Source organism: Anser brachyrhynchus (genome assembly GCF_964034855.1).
Source record: "Anser brachyrhynchus genome assembly, chromosome: 1".
Taxonomy (NCBI): Eukaryota; Metazoa; Chordata; class Aves; order Anseriformes; family Anatidae; genus Anser; species Anser brachyrhynchus.
The window spans coordinates 66778542-66794273 of NC_137694.1; the positions used below are offsets into that span (position 1 = coordinate 66778542).

A 15732-nucleotide genomic window follows, 5' to 3' on the forward strand; every position below is an offset into this window, starting at 1 on the left:
GTCTCTATGTCTCTTTATTTCATGTGGCTGCATTTTCACTTTTCTCACACATACCAAGTCCATTGGCACCTTAGTAGACTGTAAACAGTGAGTTGTCCACTGTCAGATCACAAGCCAGCAAGCGCAGGATACGTAACTAGCTAATCATTAGTCACTTTGCCTTAGAACGCAACAGCCATCGTATTTCTTGCTAATATATCCTGAAAGGAGGTTTACTTGTGGAAGGAAGAATCCCTCTGTGTTCTGTACTGTCATTTATTCAACACAAAGATACATTCTTGCAGCTGTAGTATTACTTGAGGAATTCTGTTGCTTCAAAACTTCCCACACAATTGCTACATACACTATGTGAAGAGGAGTTACCTGAACTTCTCAGTCTTTATTTCATGTTAATTCTAAACATATGCTTGTAAAGCTGTCCTACTTTAAGATGCAATGAGAATTCTGTCAGTGCTGAGAACACACACCTACTCCGAGTTCCCTTGCTTCTACGCAATCCACAGTGTGGGGTGGTTAGAAGGTGTGATTTTACCAGCTGCCAAGAGCAGGGACACAACTTGGACAACTCCTCGCTAGAACAGGGGTTTAGAGCGTTATATGCTTGTGCAGCAGCTGCGTAGCCATCATAACTAGGCTGGTCTGGAGGTGCAAGTATGCTGACAGTTCTGTTGTAATTCCTAAATGAATAGTATCCATGACGCAGTCAAAGGCCTTCAAATGGCCAGCTTGTGGCATGCTAGACAGAAGCATTACCAGTTCCCTCAGACTTAACTGAGATATAACAAAACAGAACCATGACAAAGAATGTGTGTTATAGATACAGGGGGGATGTCTAAGAACAGCTATGGCTTCATGGTTTAGTCTTCATAGGGTATATTTTTGTGTATTCCTATTACTTGAGGATTTTAGAACAGTATGTTGTTCAGGCACACAGGCAGATAGCCAGTTGTGGCCTGAGGTAAAACTGGTAACAAGATGACAAGAGAAACTGTTGGATGTTGCAGACAACGGAAGAAGAAAAGTGGCTGCCTAGCACTAACCTACGTCTAAACTAATGAGGTAATGGCAGGAGAAGCTACTAGACATTACATATAGTGAAAGGGGAGTTCTGTGGACTCTGCTCGAATCAACAGAAAGTGAAGGGGCTGTTAGCTTACTGGGGGTACTAACTAAAGCTGAAATTACCAAATAAAGGTGTAAAGTCAGGAGAACAGGGACAGTGGTGAAAATCTAGAGGCTTGTGCAACTGTTTAGGAGGGGAGGAAAAGCATAATAGAAGGTAAAGCAAACCCTGAATGTTTGGGTTGCCTGACAAGCAATGCTGTGCTTGAACAACACCTGAAGCAAGACAATAAGCCTGTTTTGCTGACATTATGTCTGTCTTGCCATGCATGTCTGACTTGCTTCCATGGTTATCTGGAAGGTTTCCCATAATACTGACAAAGAGACACCTGGAGGGGATGGACAGGCCTTTAATATATACCACTCTTTAATGCCGGATTTATTACTGATCTTTAATAAATAAATTTATTTTTTAAAAATCAGTATTTTCACTGAAACATATGTTCATTACCTACAATTCCAGCAGGGCTACAGAACTGCATTATGTTTTGCCCAAACTGTTAAGAGGAAATGTTGATTCCTTTCTGGTAGCTCAGTTTGTTAGGTTTGCTAAAAGGTCTTAAAGAAAAGCAGGCATATCCAGAAACATAATTGATGTAATTTGTCTTTTTATCTGCAAAATGAATGGTTGGTCTTTATTTTAAAAACTGTAGTTCTGAAATTCCCAAACCATGGGAGATGATTCTGCAACTTATCAATATAGCTGATTCCTGTTTAGATACTGAAATACTAGACTAGGATTCCAGAAACCCCTGAAACGAGATGCTGTCCATTCTCCCAGTAGGTGGCAACAGAACGACAGGATACAGTTCTAAAAGGGACACAGGGAAGCCTTTGTATGATTCATTCATCTAACTTAGGAAGGTATCACAGTGTGTGGGAAATGCAAAGACTTCCATGCACCGTGTACTGTCTACACACGCATAAAATTAAAAACAAGAGAGGTTTTTATATAATCACTAAATAACTTCTTAGGAGGGCACTGTTTTGTAAGATGGCACGTTGCTGTTCTAAATTGATCTGCAATTCTTCCACTATTGAGCGAGCCACTTAGATAACTGTATCTGCAGGGAGGGCTGCACATCTGGCAGAGGAGGTGGTTTCCATGAGATAATGAAGTTACTATCCTTCATTTGCCTGTTAACTTATTTTGCTCTCTAGTCAGAAGAGAACTGATCGATCACAGGACTTAGTGGTTCTCAGCTCAGGATCTGCTGTACAGTACTTCTAAGCTCTAGATTATTAAAAAATATTTTCAGAAAGGTAGCTATTTTTAAATAGAGAAAAAGGTGTAGGGTTTTGTATGAGTGTTATTTTATTTTTTAAAATCTCTCTAAGAGGTGGATTTTGCTAATATCATAAATGATTGGAGATGATAACTCCCAAGTGCACTGCTCTGTTGTGTGGCTCTGGAGGGCACCTATGGCACAGCACAAGAAGCCCTTCAGGCACGTCCAAACATTCCAGCTGAGACCAGTCTGTGACCAGGCCTGTATGGGACGTGCCCCGTGTGAGGAAGGCTAAGCCCAGAGGCCAGGTTACCGTCTGCCCACACAGGCTGAATGACAGCAGTGAGCAAGATAACTTTTTTCCAAGAATCCAGGCCCAGGACATCTGCCTGGTCTTTCTCTGGAGAAAGTCTAGAGGCTCACTCTGGAGTCAAAGAAACTCACTGCTACCTGGGAGCACAGTCCCACACTGTGCTTTCAGGTTACCCTCTAATTCAAGACCGAGGACTTTCTGCCTAAGCACTCAGAAACACAGGTGAACAGCACAACGTAAGGAAATCCACACTTCATGAAAAATTATACGCCCAAATCTGTTGGGCAACACAAGATTGGCGAGTCTGTGGTCTTGGGACAGTTGAGTTTGAGTGGTATGGGCAGAGGAGTGATTAACACTGACTCAAAGAGGTGCTCTCACTGCCTCCTTCAGAAGAGGGGAGAAGGGCAATGGAGGAGCGGAGAAAGTGCAGACGTGGACTAAGTTGCGAATGGTTTAGTAATTCAGAGTGCTTTTGTGGCTGTGAGATCTGACACGTTGACTCAAAGAATGCCTAAGAGGTTCTGGGTAGTGGATTGTCTAAAGTATTTGCTGTGAGACTTTTTCCTGAGATGATTCTCTGAACAGAGCTCTACATCTGGTGGCGCTGTGAGCATTGACGTTTCAGATTGCCTAGCACACTGGAGCTGGACTGGAATGTTACAAGTTCCACTGGGAGAACACTAGAGCAATCTATTCCTCAGCCTATGACGATCTGATGGCTTTCTGGAGAAGAAGCAGACAGAAATTATCGTGAGAATTCTTCCTCTGTAAAAAACATCTATGGCTCCAGAAAGCTCTGTAGCTTTTCCTAGCCAAAATCAGAGGAGGGATTTGCAGGTTTTTGTAAAGAACACACACACACAAAGAATATACCAAAGTAAATGTGAGCGTGTAAAAAACAGCACGAACTACTTCATGTTGTTAAAATGTAGGAGTTAAAGCAGAATATACTTAGATGCTGGTTGTCAACAGCGGCAGAACAATCTATTAATATCATAACAAAGCAGATTAACCTAAAATTTAGCAATTGGAAATTTAAATTTGTGCTGATCAAACATCATACTAAATAGCATATTTCTAAAGAAGGGATACATAATACTCAGATTCATTTTAATACTCAGATTCATTCAGATTTCATTTTAATTAAGAGTGCCTCTCTCTTTGTAACCAAAGAGTTGATTGAAATCATGAGGATTTCTCCACTGAGAGAAGCTGCTTCTTTCCAGTGCTGAGCTAATGCAGGACGAAATAAAAAGGTGGAGGCAACTGCCCTAACTTGGTGTCTGAACATTTGTGTGATGCCTCCAGCTATTTCTTGCAATAACCACTGCAATGGGAATCAAATTTCTTTCTGTGTTTCAACAGACAAGTTAGACTCTACACTGAAAGCTGTCCCATACTGCTGAGAGCCCAGATGGCTGTACATAGAAAGAGAAGAAATAGAAGGATTGAAACGTTAACAGGGAGGCAGCTGGAGTATGGGCAGAAATAAGTCAGGCCGGCATTTAAGAGCACTGGTAGAGCACACTTCAAAATGGTAACCATATTTATTTTCCAGTTCTCAATTTTTGCTTTTTCTTCTGTCCTTCTCTTTTCCATTCATTTGTTTCCTTATGCCCTCTTGATCTTCTGTATTGGAATTTAGGAATGATTCTTGGCATGCTGTCAGACAATGAATGGAAAATTTAGGAATGATTCTTGGTGTGCTGTCAGAACAGGGAATTAGGATGGCATATCTTTTGTATGTGACGTGTGTGTAGTACTCAGGTGTTATAAAGCATAGTGTGAGGCGTGTTACATGGCTGCACTCAAATTTAAAAATCATGCAGAACCAGATGGGACTAAATCTGAAATCTGGGGTAGATCTGAGCCCTGCCTATCTGGGTGAATTTGCATACGTGGGGTGGCTGGGAGGGCAGGAGGCAGGGATGCAGGAGGCAGAACTGAGGAGTCTCTGACCTATTCCCCACAGCACTGTGACACTGAAGTGCAGCAGCAGGTGCCCGGTACTGGCCCAGGCTGCCTCCTGCCCTGCAGCTCAAAGCTGAGCTCCTGCAAAGAACTGCCATCACTGACCCGAGAGGGAAGGAAACACCACTGGAGACACCATGGTAAGGGGGGATGTGTGGGATCACCCACATCCCCATAGAGGGACCGGGAGGATTATGGGCGAGGGCAATCAGGGGGATCTGCCATTATCAGCGGTTTGTGCCACAAAGTCTGATCTCCCTCACTACTCACAACATAAAGGACAGGAAAGGAGTGTCAGAATACCTCACTGGGGCAGTAAGGCATGCCGATCCACCGTATTCTTCAGAGAGTTTCTAATTAGTAGAATTATAAGATAAATTAGATCTGGAGTCATTGCTTTCTAGTATTCTCTGTTGTGACTACATTTTCTCAAGACAAGTTAATTTTTGTATGAAATAATCCTTTAGAAATAAAACAGAAAGGTTACTTACCTTTGTGCCTGTTTTATATTAATTCACCCCCAATGGCCGTAGTGTTCATAGCTATACTATGTATACGTGTGTTTCTGGAGTGCATGAAGGTTTTTATATGTGTATGTGCTGAAGTAAATAAAAAATGTTTTTAATAGATTTTTAATAAATCCATAGAAATATCTCAAAACCTCTTATAAAGGGGAAAAAAAATCACCTTGTACAGATTTATGTCTAGCACTGAGTCTTATTCTGGTGTGGAGAATTATGTTATTTCCTGCCAGTACAGCTTTAGATCCAAAATGAGAGCGCTCATTTCACAGGCAAGATACGCACTTCTGTATGTTTGTCATGCCTTAAGACAGACCAAGCCATCTAGAGTTAGGGTACTGAGTACGGTTCAGGAATAGCAGTGAACATCTGCAAGACTAAAGCCTGTCTTTTTACAGTAAATACTTAGGCCAGGTAGTAATCTGTTTTTTTAACAGTCGAAGCAGTCACAGGTTTAGTTTCACAAAAGACCTGGCCCTTTCTACTGTCTCTTGGTGGATAAAAGGTCAGGTCCACAATTTGTAAAATAGGTCCCAGCACATTAGTGATGCAATGCGAAATACGAGTTTGGAGTCTGCTCAAAATTTAAATATCACGTAGAGATCAGTTTACTTTGCCTGTGACTCTGAAGAAGGCCCACTCTTTTTCCTGCTAAAAGTCTGACATCTATTTTAAAGCCATTTACTAAGGAAAATTAAATCTCTTTGTTACTGTCTTCTCTACTTGTCTGAATATTTCCAAATGATAGCTGGGATAGGACAAGATGGGAGTTGAAACCAGGAGTCACAGCAGGAATCCTGGCTCAAAAGGCAGAGTTGAGGTACTGCTTCAAACCAGTGCCACTGGAAGCTCAGTCTAAAAGGAAAGGAACTCGTTCTGCAGTTTTCGACTCTAGTCCTATACTAGGATCTACAATATTAACTTTCTAAGGCAACATTCACTTGTTCCATCTGTGAAAAAAAAAAAAAAGATTACAAGATTACAAAAAAAAAAAAGATTACAAGATTACTGATTTTAAAAAATGGTTCCAAGTATTGCTTGACTTTTAATCGTAGCTTTACTCTAAAAAGATATTCTGTTAAAAAGTCAACTTGCCTCATGTCTGTTTAAAAGGAAAGATTTTTTTTTCTTGCTGTCAGCCTTGTAGATTCACATTAGGATCTAAACGAAGAGCAGGAGCTTGTACTGTGCAAAATCAGCATTAATTGAACTCGCTAAGCACAAATTTGCCTTCAGTTTCTCCTGAGAAATCCTCCAGATTGTGACTCTACTGCAACATACCAGTCGATGAATACTCATCAGCACTCAAATAACTCGGATACTTTTGCACAACTGAATTGAAAAAAACAAGGTTGCACAAGTACACTTCAGAGCATGTTGCATATGCTGCTGCAAATGAATTCTCAGAGTCAGCAACTTAAAAATGAGCGGTGAATAGAAATAATATATTTCCTTGAATGAAATATTTAGATTGATTTTCCACATTCACGTGAGTTTCTGAGGATGACTACCTGTGGCAGTGGTGACTTCTAAAACTCCACTTGCTTCTGAAAAAAATATGCTTAGTTATTGCTAATTTGTGAAGAAAACTGCTGCAGAGACGTTGCTGGTCATACATTCTGCCTGAGGATTTAGTGTTTGGGGAAGATATATTTGACTGTCAGGTCACAGGATGAGTTTGCAGGATAAGCAGTTACATAATAATAATAATAAAAAAGTTAACTGGCTACATCTGCTCTTACGTCATTCGGTATAACTACATTACAAACTAAAAACGAGTGGGGACCATTCTCTGGCCTTGAGACGAGGTAGCATATCCCACTTCATACTTAGGCATCTCTTTACCCCTCCAAAGTCAGGCAGTGGTGAATGATCTGCTCTCTGGAAACCATTCTTGACAATAAGTTGTCCTCTGAATGGTGCTTAAGCATTGTCTGGTTAAGTATGAACTGGCACAAGCCAAAACTGTGCCAGAGTGTGTGCTAATTATCAATCAGTACAGGCTACCCAGACTTTTCCACTCACTAGTATAGACAAGGCTATTGAGATCACAAAGGTGGAGTTCAGAAGCCTATAATTACAATTGCTCCAAAGCAGAAACTGAGGCTGAAAAACTCCATGCGGTCTGAAACTGCCTTACTTACAAAACTTCCTTTCCCTTCACTCAATGTCATAAAAGTCTGGACCAACTCAGAAGTATCTGCTCTATGATTCTTTTTCCAAACTTATGAAATCCAGCACCAGGTTCTTCATTGTCTTGTACTCTAAGTGCAAAGGCTTTTCAGCAGTTGGCAGCTGCCTAGTTTAGCCTGGTATTACATACTTTGTTTCCCTTTCATTAACGTTACAAGCTACCACAAGAACTATGTTCAAAGTTATGTAAATAAGCACATTACATGCAGTGACACTGCCTCAATAAACAGTGCACCCGCAGTGTAAAATTCACAGCTGGTTCAGGAGCTTGAAAGAACATTTTTTTCAACTGAGAGAATCTGAAATCATTTCCTGAGGTGAATACTTCTGAAAGGAGTTCTTCCAAGTTTCCACTCTGGTGTGCTATCAGAGCGTAAAAGGATCCAAAGACATCACCTGTCTTGGGTTACATACGGTTGAAAAATACCATATGGCTGTGTCAGGTTCCAGCCTGAAGTAAAAATAAACTCAACTGGGATGTGTTCCTCAGCATAGCCAATCCGTAGGAGGAAAGGTGGGTTTTCTGTATCTGAAATTATATTTTTTTTTCAGCTTGCTTTCATGTACTTATGTATTACTACTGCACACAGAGCTCCATTTTTAAAGAACTGTCCCAACCTTCCGTCTGTATGCGTACAGTCTCACTGTAGTCATGAGGTCGAACAAACAAATGAAATGCTGCCAGTGACAAACATTTTTTTTGAAAAGCTGGGAAAAAGTAACTGTTAGGAATAATGAATATTAATGCACATTAGTTTTCCTGACCCTCTCTCTGCTCTCTCTCCCTAGCGTGAGTGCATCTCTATTCATGTCGGCCAGGCTGGAGTTCAGATAGGAAATGCGTGCTGGGAACTCTTCTGCCTGGAGCATGGCATTCAGCCGGATGGCACCTTCAGGGACCAGAACAGTCAACTCAACTACGATGACTCTTTTACCACGTTTTTCAATGAAACCGTCACTGGGAAGCATGTGCCACGGGCTGTAATGGTGGATTTGGAACCAACTGTAGTAGGTCAGTATAAAAATAAAAATTTCTTTACATTCCTGGAAAATGGAAAAGAGCTTACTCTTCCTAATATCACCATGGCGTGTCACCAGTCTCCACCAGAAGAAAGAAGCACACCTTTTGTATCTTGTTCTACCATCAGACAGAATAAAATTATTTTTCTTGTGACAATGAATGACAGATTCTGTCATGACTCTGTTATCTCTATAGGTGTTACAAACCTAGAAAGGATCACCAGCAGTTCAATAGCTAGTATTCATGGTTTTTATGACTTTTCTTTGCAAAAACCTTTAACTCTTGGTTTTGTTTATCATGATATTTTTGCCGTCTGAGTTCTGCTTTTTTCCCCACTTTGGATTCAAAGTGTGAGGCTGACAGTTTCTTTCCAGGAAAACTGAGATTTCTAAAAATTGGGGCACCTGGGAAGAACCTGAATTTCTTCTTGCAGGTCACACTGTTTTTCTTGTGATTTGTCCTCGTCAAAAGTTCTTGAGAAAAGAACAGCTTTTGCAGATGGATACAGGTCCTACAACAACCCAACAGAATGCAACAATGAAAACATTCTTAGGAAACAGTTTTCCCTTCTCCAGCACCTGCTTTTTTTGGTCATTTTTGGGTCATGACCTCCCATGACTGAAAGCTTGCCAACTTGCTGGCAGGGGAGCACAGCCACGCAGTTTCTTACAATTTTTCTTTCTTGGTCAGATGAAGTGCGGGCTGGCACCTTCCGGCAGCTTTTTCATCCAGAACAACTGATCACTGGAAAGGAAGATGCAGCTAATAACTATGCTCGTGGCCACTACACCATTGGCAAGGAAAGCATTGATGTGGTACTTGATCGTGTTCGTAAGCTGGTAAGTCCCAGTAGTTTTGTAGTAGCAGTTTGGTTCTGCTGAAGGAAGAAGTGCAGAACAGGAAGCTTGCTAGCTACAAATCAAACTAACAGTTTAGAAAAGTAATTGCAAGACATACAGAGGCATCCTTACTAATCCAAGAGAAGGAAGTCCAGCAGTTCACTTCCCGGCTGTATGGCTCCAGCTATTCTTAAAAGATGGTTCTGAATACGTAATTCTTCATCATTAGCACAGCACTCGAGCACCAAGACTGATATAGAAGGTTGGATTAGGTACATTGCTGGTTTCGGTTAGAATAACTAAAAGAAATGTGAAGTTCAGAGAAAGCAGCTCTATAGGTAAGAGGCTAATTTGTACATCAAAAATTGAACCAGTGAAGGAAGCAAAGAACAGGATTATCACCAACTCTTTCTCAAGAAGGACCTGAAACATGTCCTGTATACTGCTGATGACTGCTCTCTCCTTCACCACAGAATAAGCAAACGTAATCTTTCATTATTTTACAGCCCCTATTCCTACACCTTTCTCTTTTGGTTTCTAGACAGATGCCTGTTCTGGACTGCAGGGATTCTTGATCTTCCATAGCTTTGGTGGAGGCACTGGCTCTGGCTTTACCTCCTTGCTGATGGAGCGACTCTCTGTGGATTACGGAAAGAAGTCCAAACTAGAGTTTGCCATCTACCCAGCCCCTCAGGTCTCCACCGCTGTGGTGGAACCATACAATTCTATCCTCACCACACACACCACCCTGGAACACTCAGACTGTGCCTTCATGGTGGACAATGAGGCTATCTATGACATCTGTCGCAGAAACCTGGACATTGAGCGCCCAACTTACACTAACCTCAACCGCCTCATCAGCCAGATTGTCTCCTCCATTACTGCGTCACTGCGCTTTGATGGTGCCCTCAACGTGGATCTGACAGAATTCCAGACAAACCTGGTTCCCTACCCACGCATCCACTTCCCCTTAGTGACCTACGCCCCCATCATCTCTTCTGACAGAGCGTATCACGAGCAGCTCTCGGTGGCTGAAATCACCAGCTCCTGCTTTGAGCCCAACAACCAAATGGTGAAGTGTGACCCACGACACGGGAAGTACATGGCTTGCTGCATGCTCTATCGAGGTGATGTAGTTCCCAAAGATGTCAATGTAGCAATTGCTGCCATCAAGACCAAGAGAAATATCCAGTTTGTTGACTGGTGTCCTACAGGCTTCAAGGTGAGAATGCCATGAGTTTCTCTTTAACGTTTAAAGTCTAGCTGAAAACTTGCATTTAAAGTTTTAGATCTTGCATGCTTTTCACTAGTGAGAAGAATGAACCTAAGAAAGGTGTGTGTGTATAAAATGCGCCCTTTCTCCTAATGACATCCCATTGACACAGAATTGTAAATATTTAAGTAAGTGGATATTTGAAGTGTATGAGTTAAAATCTAAAGAAGTATTGCTTTCAGACCTGAATGTGAAAAAGACAGTGAGTGTCCCCTCTGAAGCAGCAACTAAAACTAAGGAAATACCAAAACTAATACATTCAATAAAGGTAATACTGATATTATGGAAGCTGTCAGTTAACCCTCCCACACAGAAATCTTATACAGCATGTCTCCTTTGGGTATATAGTAGTGCTGAGAACCATAATTTCTACAACAATACAGACATTAACATTGGAAAACATTTGTCATTCAAATAGCTGGTTTAAGAAACTGAACACTTTTAACCAGGTACCAACTTTCTGCATTAGTTTGTACAGAGTATCTTGGTAAAACTGTATGTTCAGTGTTGTGTAGGTGTTAAGAAAGCTAGGAAGTTGCCAGTGTGCATTAAACAGCTATTAAAATGATCACGTATCAAACTATGTATAACCTTTTTTTTTTTTTTTTGGCAGGTGCCATTCACTAGTTTTGATAGTGGCACCCCTCTACTGCAGCATCCGTAATTTTACTCACACTTTCTTCTACTCTGTGACTGCTTCCTGCACTTTTTCTTACTTTTCTTATATTCCTAATTCCAGGTTGGGATCAACTATCAGCCTCCCACAGTAGTTCCTGGCGGAGACCTTGCCCAGGTTCAGCGAGCAGTCTGTATGCTGAGCAACACCACAGCCATTGCAGAGGCCTGGGCAAGGCTCGACCACAAGTTTGATCTGATGTACGCCAAGAGAGCGTTTGTGCATTGGTATGTGGGTGAAGGTATGGAGGAAGGAGAATTTGCAGAGGCTCGTGAGGACCTAGCTGCCCTGGAGAAGGACTATGAAGAAGTGGGAACTGACTCATTTGAAGAAGAAAATGATGGGGAGTAATTTTAAAATATACTTTGCTCCTATTGAGCACAGAATTTTCTCTGTATCACTGTACTGCACGTTTACCATTACGTCACCCCTTTGTGTGCAATATACAGAAATATAGAAGGGGTCATGTAAGGACATTTTTTATTCCATAAACCACAAGTAAATTGCACTGTAAGATATGATTGGTTGTAGTAATGTCCCACCACTCCCAGCAATGCACAAAGTGTTGCTCTCATTCCTTGCACATTTAATGTAAGCCTCTTCAAGCTCTAATACACAGTAAAAACACTACAATCCAATATATACCAGCTTATAATGGAGCACAGTGAAACAGTATAGTTTACAAATCTCAAATTTGACATACTTTTGCCTTCTGTTTGTTGGCATTGCAAAAAATAATGACAATGGAGAAATGGATCCTCTGCTCTATGGTTTACTATCCTCTGTTTCTTTGAAACACCATTTCTGATAAAACAAACATTTTAATCAGAAATGTCAAAGCAGTGTGTTTTTTTCCAGATTTGGAGGATAAATACCTATGTTTTGAAACAAATATCCCTTTCGGTTGGGTCCAAGGCTTTATGGCTGCAGCAGATGAAATATTTGTTTCTGTCTCTGAAATTCTGTAAATGAGAAAATTGCCTCTTTAAAACAAACAAAAAAACACTACTTTTTTTTTTTTTTTTTTACATTATCCCTGTTGAGTCATAACACATTTAAGTATTTACCTTAATGGTTCTTCCTCTGCAAGTGGCATTCTCTACTTTACCCGGCAGACCATGTTGCCATCTGTGGCAGTGTTCACTTAGCAGACCACCTGCGAGTATGCAATACAGACATTTGAATGTTCACTCAAAGTAGTGATCAAAGATTTTGTATTGATAGGATTCACATCCTAGGCAATGACGATCTTTCTTGACTAGGAGAACCCTCAGCAACTTTTTATCTAGATATAGCGTCCTGATGGAATGCACCCACAAGCGAGGGAGCAGGCAGAGGTTATTGCAAGGCCACTCTGGATAATCTTTGATCGATCATGGCAAGCGCCCAAAGACTGGAAGAAAGCAAATGTCACTCCTATCTTCAAAAAAGGCAAGGAGGAGGATCCAGGGAACTACATGCTGGTCAGTGGCACCTTGATCCTTGAGCAGCTAATCCTGGACACCATTTACAGGCACATAAACAGCAAGACAACCAACAGAAGTAGTCAGCATGGATTCACCAAGTCGTGCCTGGCTAACTTGATAAACTATGATGAAATGACTAGCCTGGTAGACTAGGGGACAGCAGTGAGTATAGCCCACTTAGACTTCAGTAAGGCTTTTGACAGTCTCTGGTCAGATCCTCATAGAGAAGCTGTTGAAGTACAGGCTGGATGAGCAGTGAAGCGGGTTGTAAGTTGTTTGAACAGCCAAGCCTAAAGGGTGGGGATCAGAGACGCAAAGTTGCAGGCCAGTAACTAGTGGTGTACCTTAGGCATCAATACTGGGTCCAGCTGTGTTTAACACCTTCATTAATGATCCAGACAATCACACAATGGTTGAGGTTGGAAGGGACCTCTGGAGGCCATCTGGTCCAAATCCCCTGCTTAAGCAGGGACACCTAGAGCACAGTCACCAGGACCATGTCCAGGTGGCTTTTGAATATCTCCAAAGAGGGAGACTCCACAACCTCTCTGGGCAACCTGTGCCAGTGCTCTGTCACCAGCACAATAAAAAAGTTTCCTAACATTCAGATGGAACCTTCTGTTTCAGTGTGTATCTATTGCCTCTTGACCTGTCACTGGAAACCACTGAAAAGAGCCTGGCTCCATCTTCTTTGCACCCTCCCTTCAGGTATTTATGTACATTGATAAGATCCTCCCTGAGCCTTTTGTTCTCCAGGTTAAATAGTTCCAGTTGTCACAGCCTTTCATTAGTCCCTAACTATCCTTTCACGGGACTCTCTCCAGTATCTCCATGTGTCTCATGCTGGGTAGCCCAGCAGCAGACACAGGACTCCCTGTGTGGCCTCACCAATACCGAGTAGAGAAGGATCACCTCCCTGACCTCCCGGCAATGCTCTGCCCTAATGCAGCCCAGCTTAGTGTTACCCAAGGGCACGTTGCTGGCTCACGTCCAAGTGGTGCCCACCAGGACCCCCAGGCCCTTTTCTGCCAAGCTGCTTTCCAGCTGGGCGGCCCCCAGCACGTCCTGGTGCCTGGGGCTGTTCCTGCCCAGGGGCAGGGCTCTGCACTTCTCCCTGTGGGACTCGATGAGCTTCTGTTAGCCCATTTCTCCTGCCTGCCAAGGGAGGTCTCTCTGGATGGCAGCATCATCCAAATCATTAATGAAAAGGTTGAACAGAACTGTACACAAAGTGTACCCTTAGCAAATTTGCAGATGACACAAGACTGGGAGGAATGGTCAATGTGCCAGCGGGTTGTGCGGCCATCCAGAGTGATCTCTGCTCTGGGTGGCATTGTTTGAGCTGGAGGTTTGGACCAGATGACCTCCAGAGGTCCCTCCCAACCTTAACTATTCTGTGATTCTGTGATCTTCCTCATGTAGAGATTGATCCCTTCCAGCTCAGGATATTCTGTGATTTCTATTTCTGTTGGCAGTTACAGTTTGCAGTATGTCACATAAAACTTGTACATGCTATATGCATTGCATGCATTTAATTATCTAAATCATTAAAATAAACTAGGTACTTACGGAGTACCAGAAATGCCTCTCTTTAGAAGAATATCCCTATTCATGATATACTTGCTTATGTACTTAAATTGAAACAACATGATTAAGTATAACCCAAACTGATGGTATTTAGATTCTTAAATGGCTTTCCTCAAAGTTCTTTCCTGAATTGGGACCAAAACCAGAAACAGGAAATTTTGCACATGAAACACAGTTAAAGACAAAAAAAAAAGTGACAAAAAAAATGGCAGAGGAAGTGCTTGTCCTCTTCCTTGAAAAACTACTGAAATTGATGCAATGAAGAACTTGAAGTTACTGATCCAGTGCAGAGTACTTCATGTGTTCTGAAACAATGGGGGTGGAGTTCCTAACTCCCTGAGTGCTTTTTAAATCACATCCTGATTATCTATTTTATGGATTATTTTATCTACTGTAGAAGTTCTGTGGCAGTTATCAGAAGCAAGCAGCTTTTTTCAAAGTATCTTCCAGGCTCAGATTTCCGCCCAATACCCATTTTGGAAGTGGAGTGTCACAACCAGATTCCACAGGCAAACCTTAAAATATTCTTAAACAAGACATATGCCCTCTTAATCTAGTACCCAGGATCCCACAGGAATCATTACCAAAAGCCATGTCACCTGCACACTTCCTCACTGGTTTATGCAGATCTGTCAGACCTAGCTCCTATTGAACCTCTGGCGTCAATCTGCAATCTGCTTAGGTGGTTTACCTGTCTCTAGGCAATTTATGGCTTCACAGTTCTTTCTCTCTTCCTCCTTACTATCAGGCAGACTCCACACAAGCTAGGAATAGAAAGTGAACACCACTAAATCATTCCCAACAGGCTCCACCTGGGCCACAAGAAAGATGCTGAGTCATTTGTAATCTTCTGCCTGCAGCCTCTACAGCTACCCATATATGTCTGTGTGGCGGGTCAGGAAGCTTTTTACTGCCAGTGCTGCCATAGCTGAGGAGCTCTGACTCCTCAGCAGCTGTGCTGGCTCTAACTGTGAAATATTTTTATTACACAGGAAGAAGCCTGCAAGGCAGGGCTACATTAAGCCATGGTTTTCCTCACCATTTCTTTCTTTCCTTCCTTTCTCTCTTTTCTTCCTTCCTTCCCTTCTTTGTCTCTCTCTTCTTCTGTAACATCCACTGAATTTAGTAAATTAGTAAAACAACAGCTGAAGGCTTTTGCACAGCACATGCAAATTCAGTTTGTTAGTAGCTCAAAGAAGGGGCTTTCCTGAGGGGTAAAGGGGCATACCAAAGACACCAGTGAGGTTCTAGGAAGCAAAGAAAGGGAGACAGAGGCCTTCAGGAGCTCCCTGTAGCCTGTGGAAGGTAGCAACACCTTTTACCTCATTGGAATGGGGATTGCCAACCCAATCTTACAGGCGGAGATAGAGGCACGGTTGAGGGTTTGGCCCTCTCTGAAGACTGTCCAGCTGTCTCAGCCTGCTGGAGCTCCTGGATAAAGGGTAGGCAGGTATGCCCTGCCAAATCGCAAGGGGACTCTCACTTCTGGGGTCCCAGAGACTCCATCTATTTCACATG

The 15732-nt window shown here is 42.2% G+C and overlaps 1 protein-coding gene and 1 long non-coding RNA gene across 2 annotated transcripts; one reads left to right on the forward strand and one right to left on the reverse strand.

Moving 5' to 3' along the window:
* Positions 1–130: 130 nt before the first annotated feature.
* LOC308198376 (tubulin alpha-8 chain) lies at positions 131–12026 on the forward strand. Its single transcript, XM_080600661.1, has 5 exons — positions 131–4778; positions 8142–8364; positions 9064–9212; positions 9754–10434; positions 11225–12026. Exons 1-5 carry the CDS (start codon positions 4776–4778, stop codon positions 11510–11512), a joined length of 1344 nt encoding a protein of 447 aa, XP_080456787.1. The 5' UTR covers positions 131–4775; the 3' UTR covers positions 11513–12026.
* Positions 12027–12036: 10 nt separating this feature from the next.
* Positions 12037–15282, reverse strand: LOC308198382. Its single transcript, XR_013953868.1, has 3 exons — positions 14906–15282; positions 12229–12317; positions 12037–12123 (listed from the first exon to the last, which is right to left on the reverse strand). It is a non-coding gene; the product is annotated as an uncharacterized lncRNA (long non-coding RNA).
* Between the last annotated feature and the right edge of the window lie 450 nt (positions 15283–15732).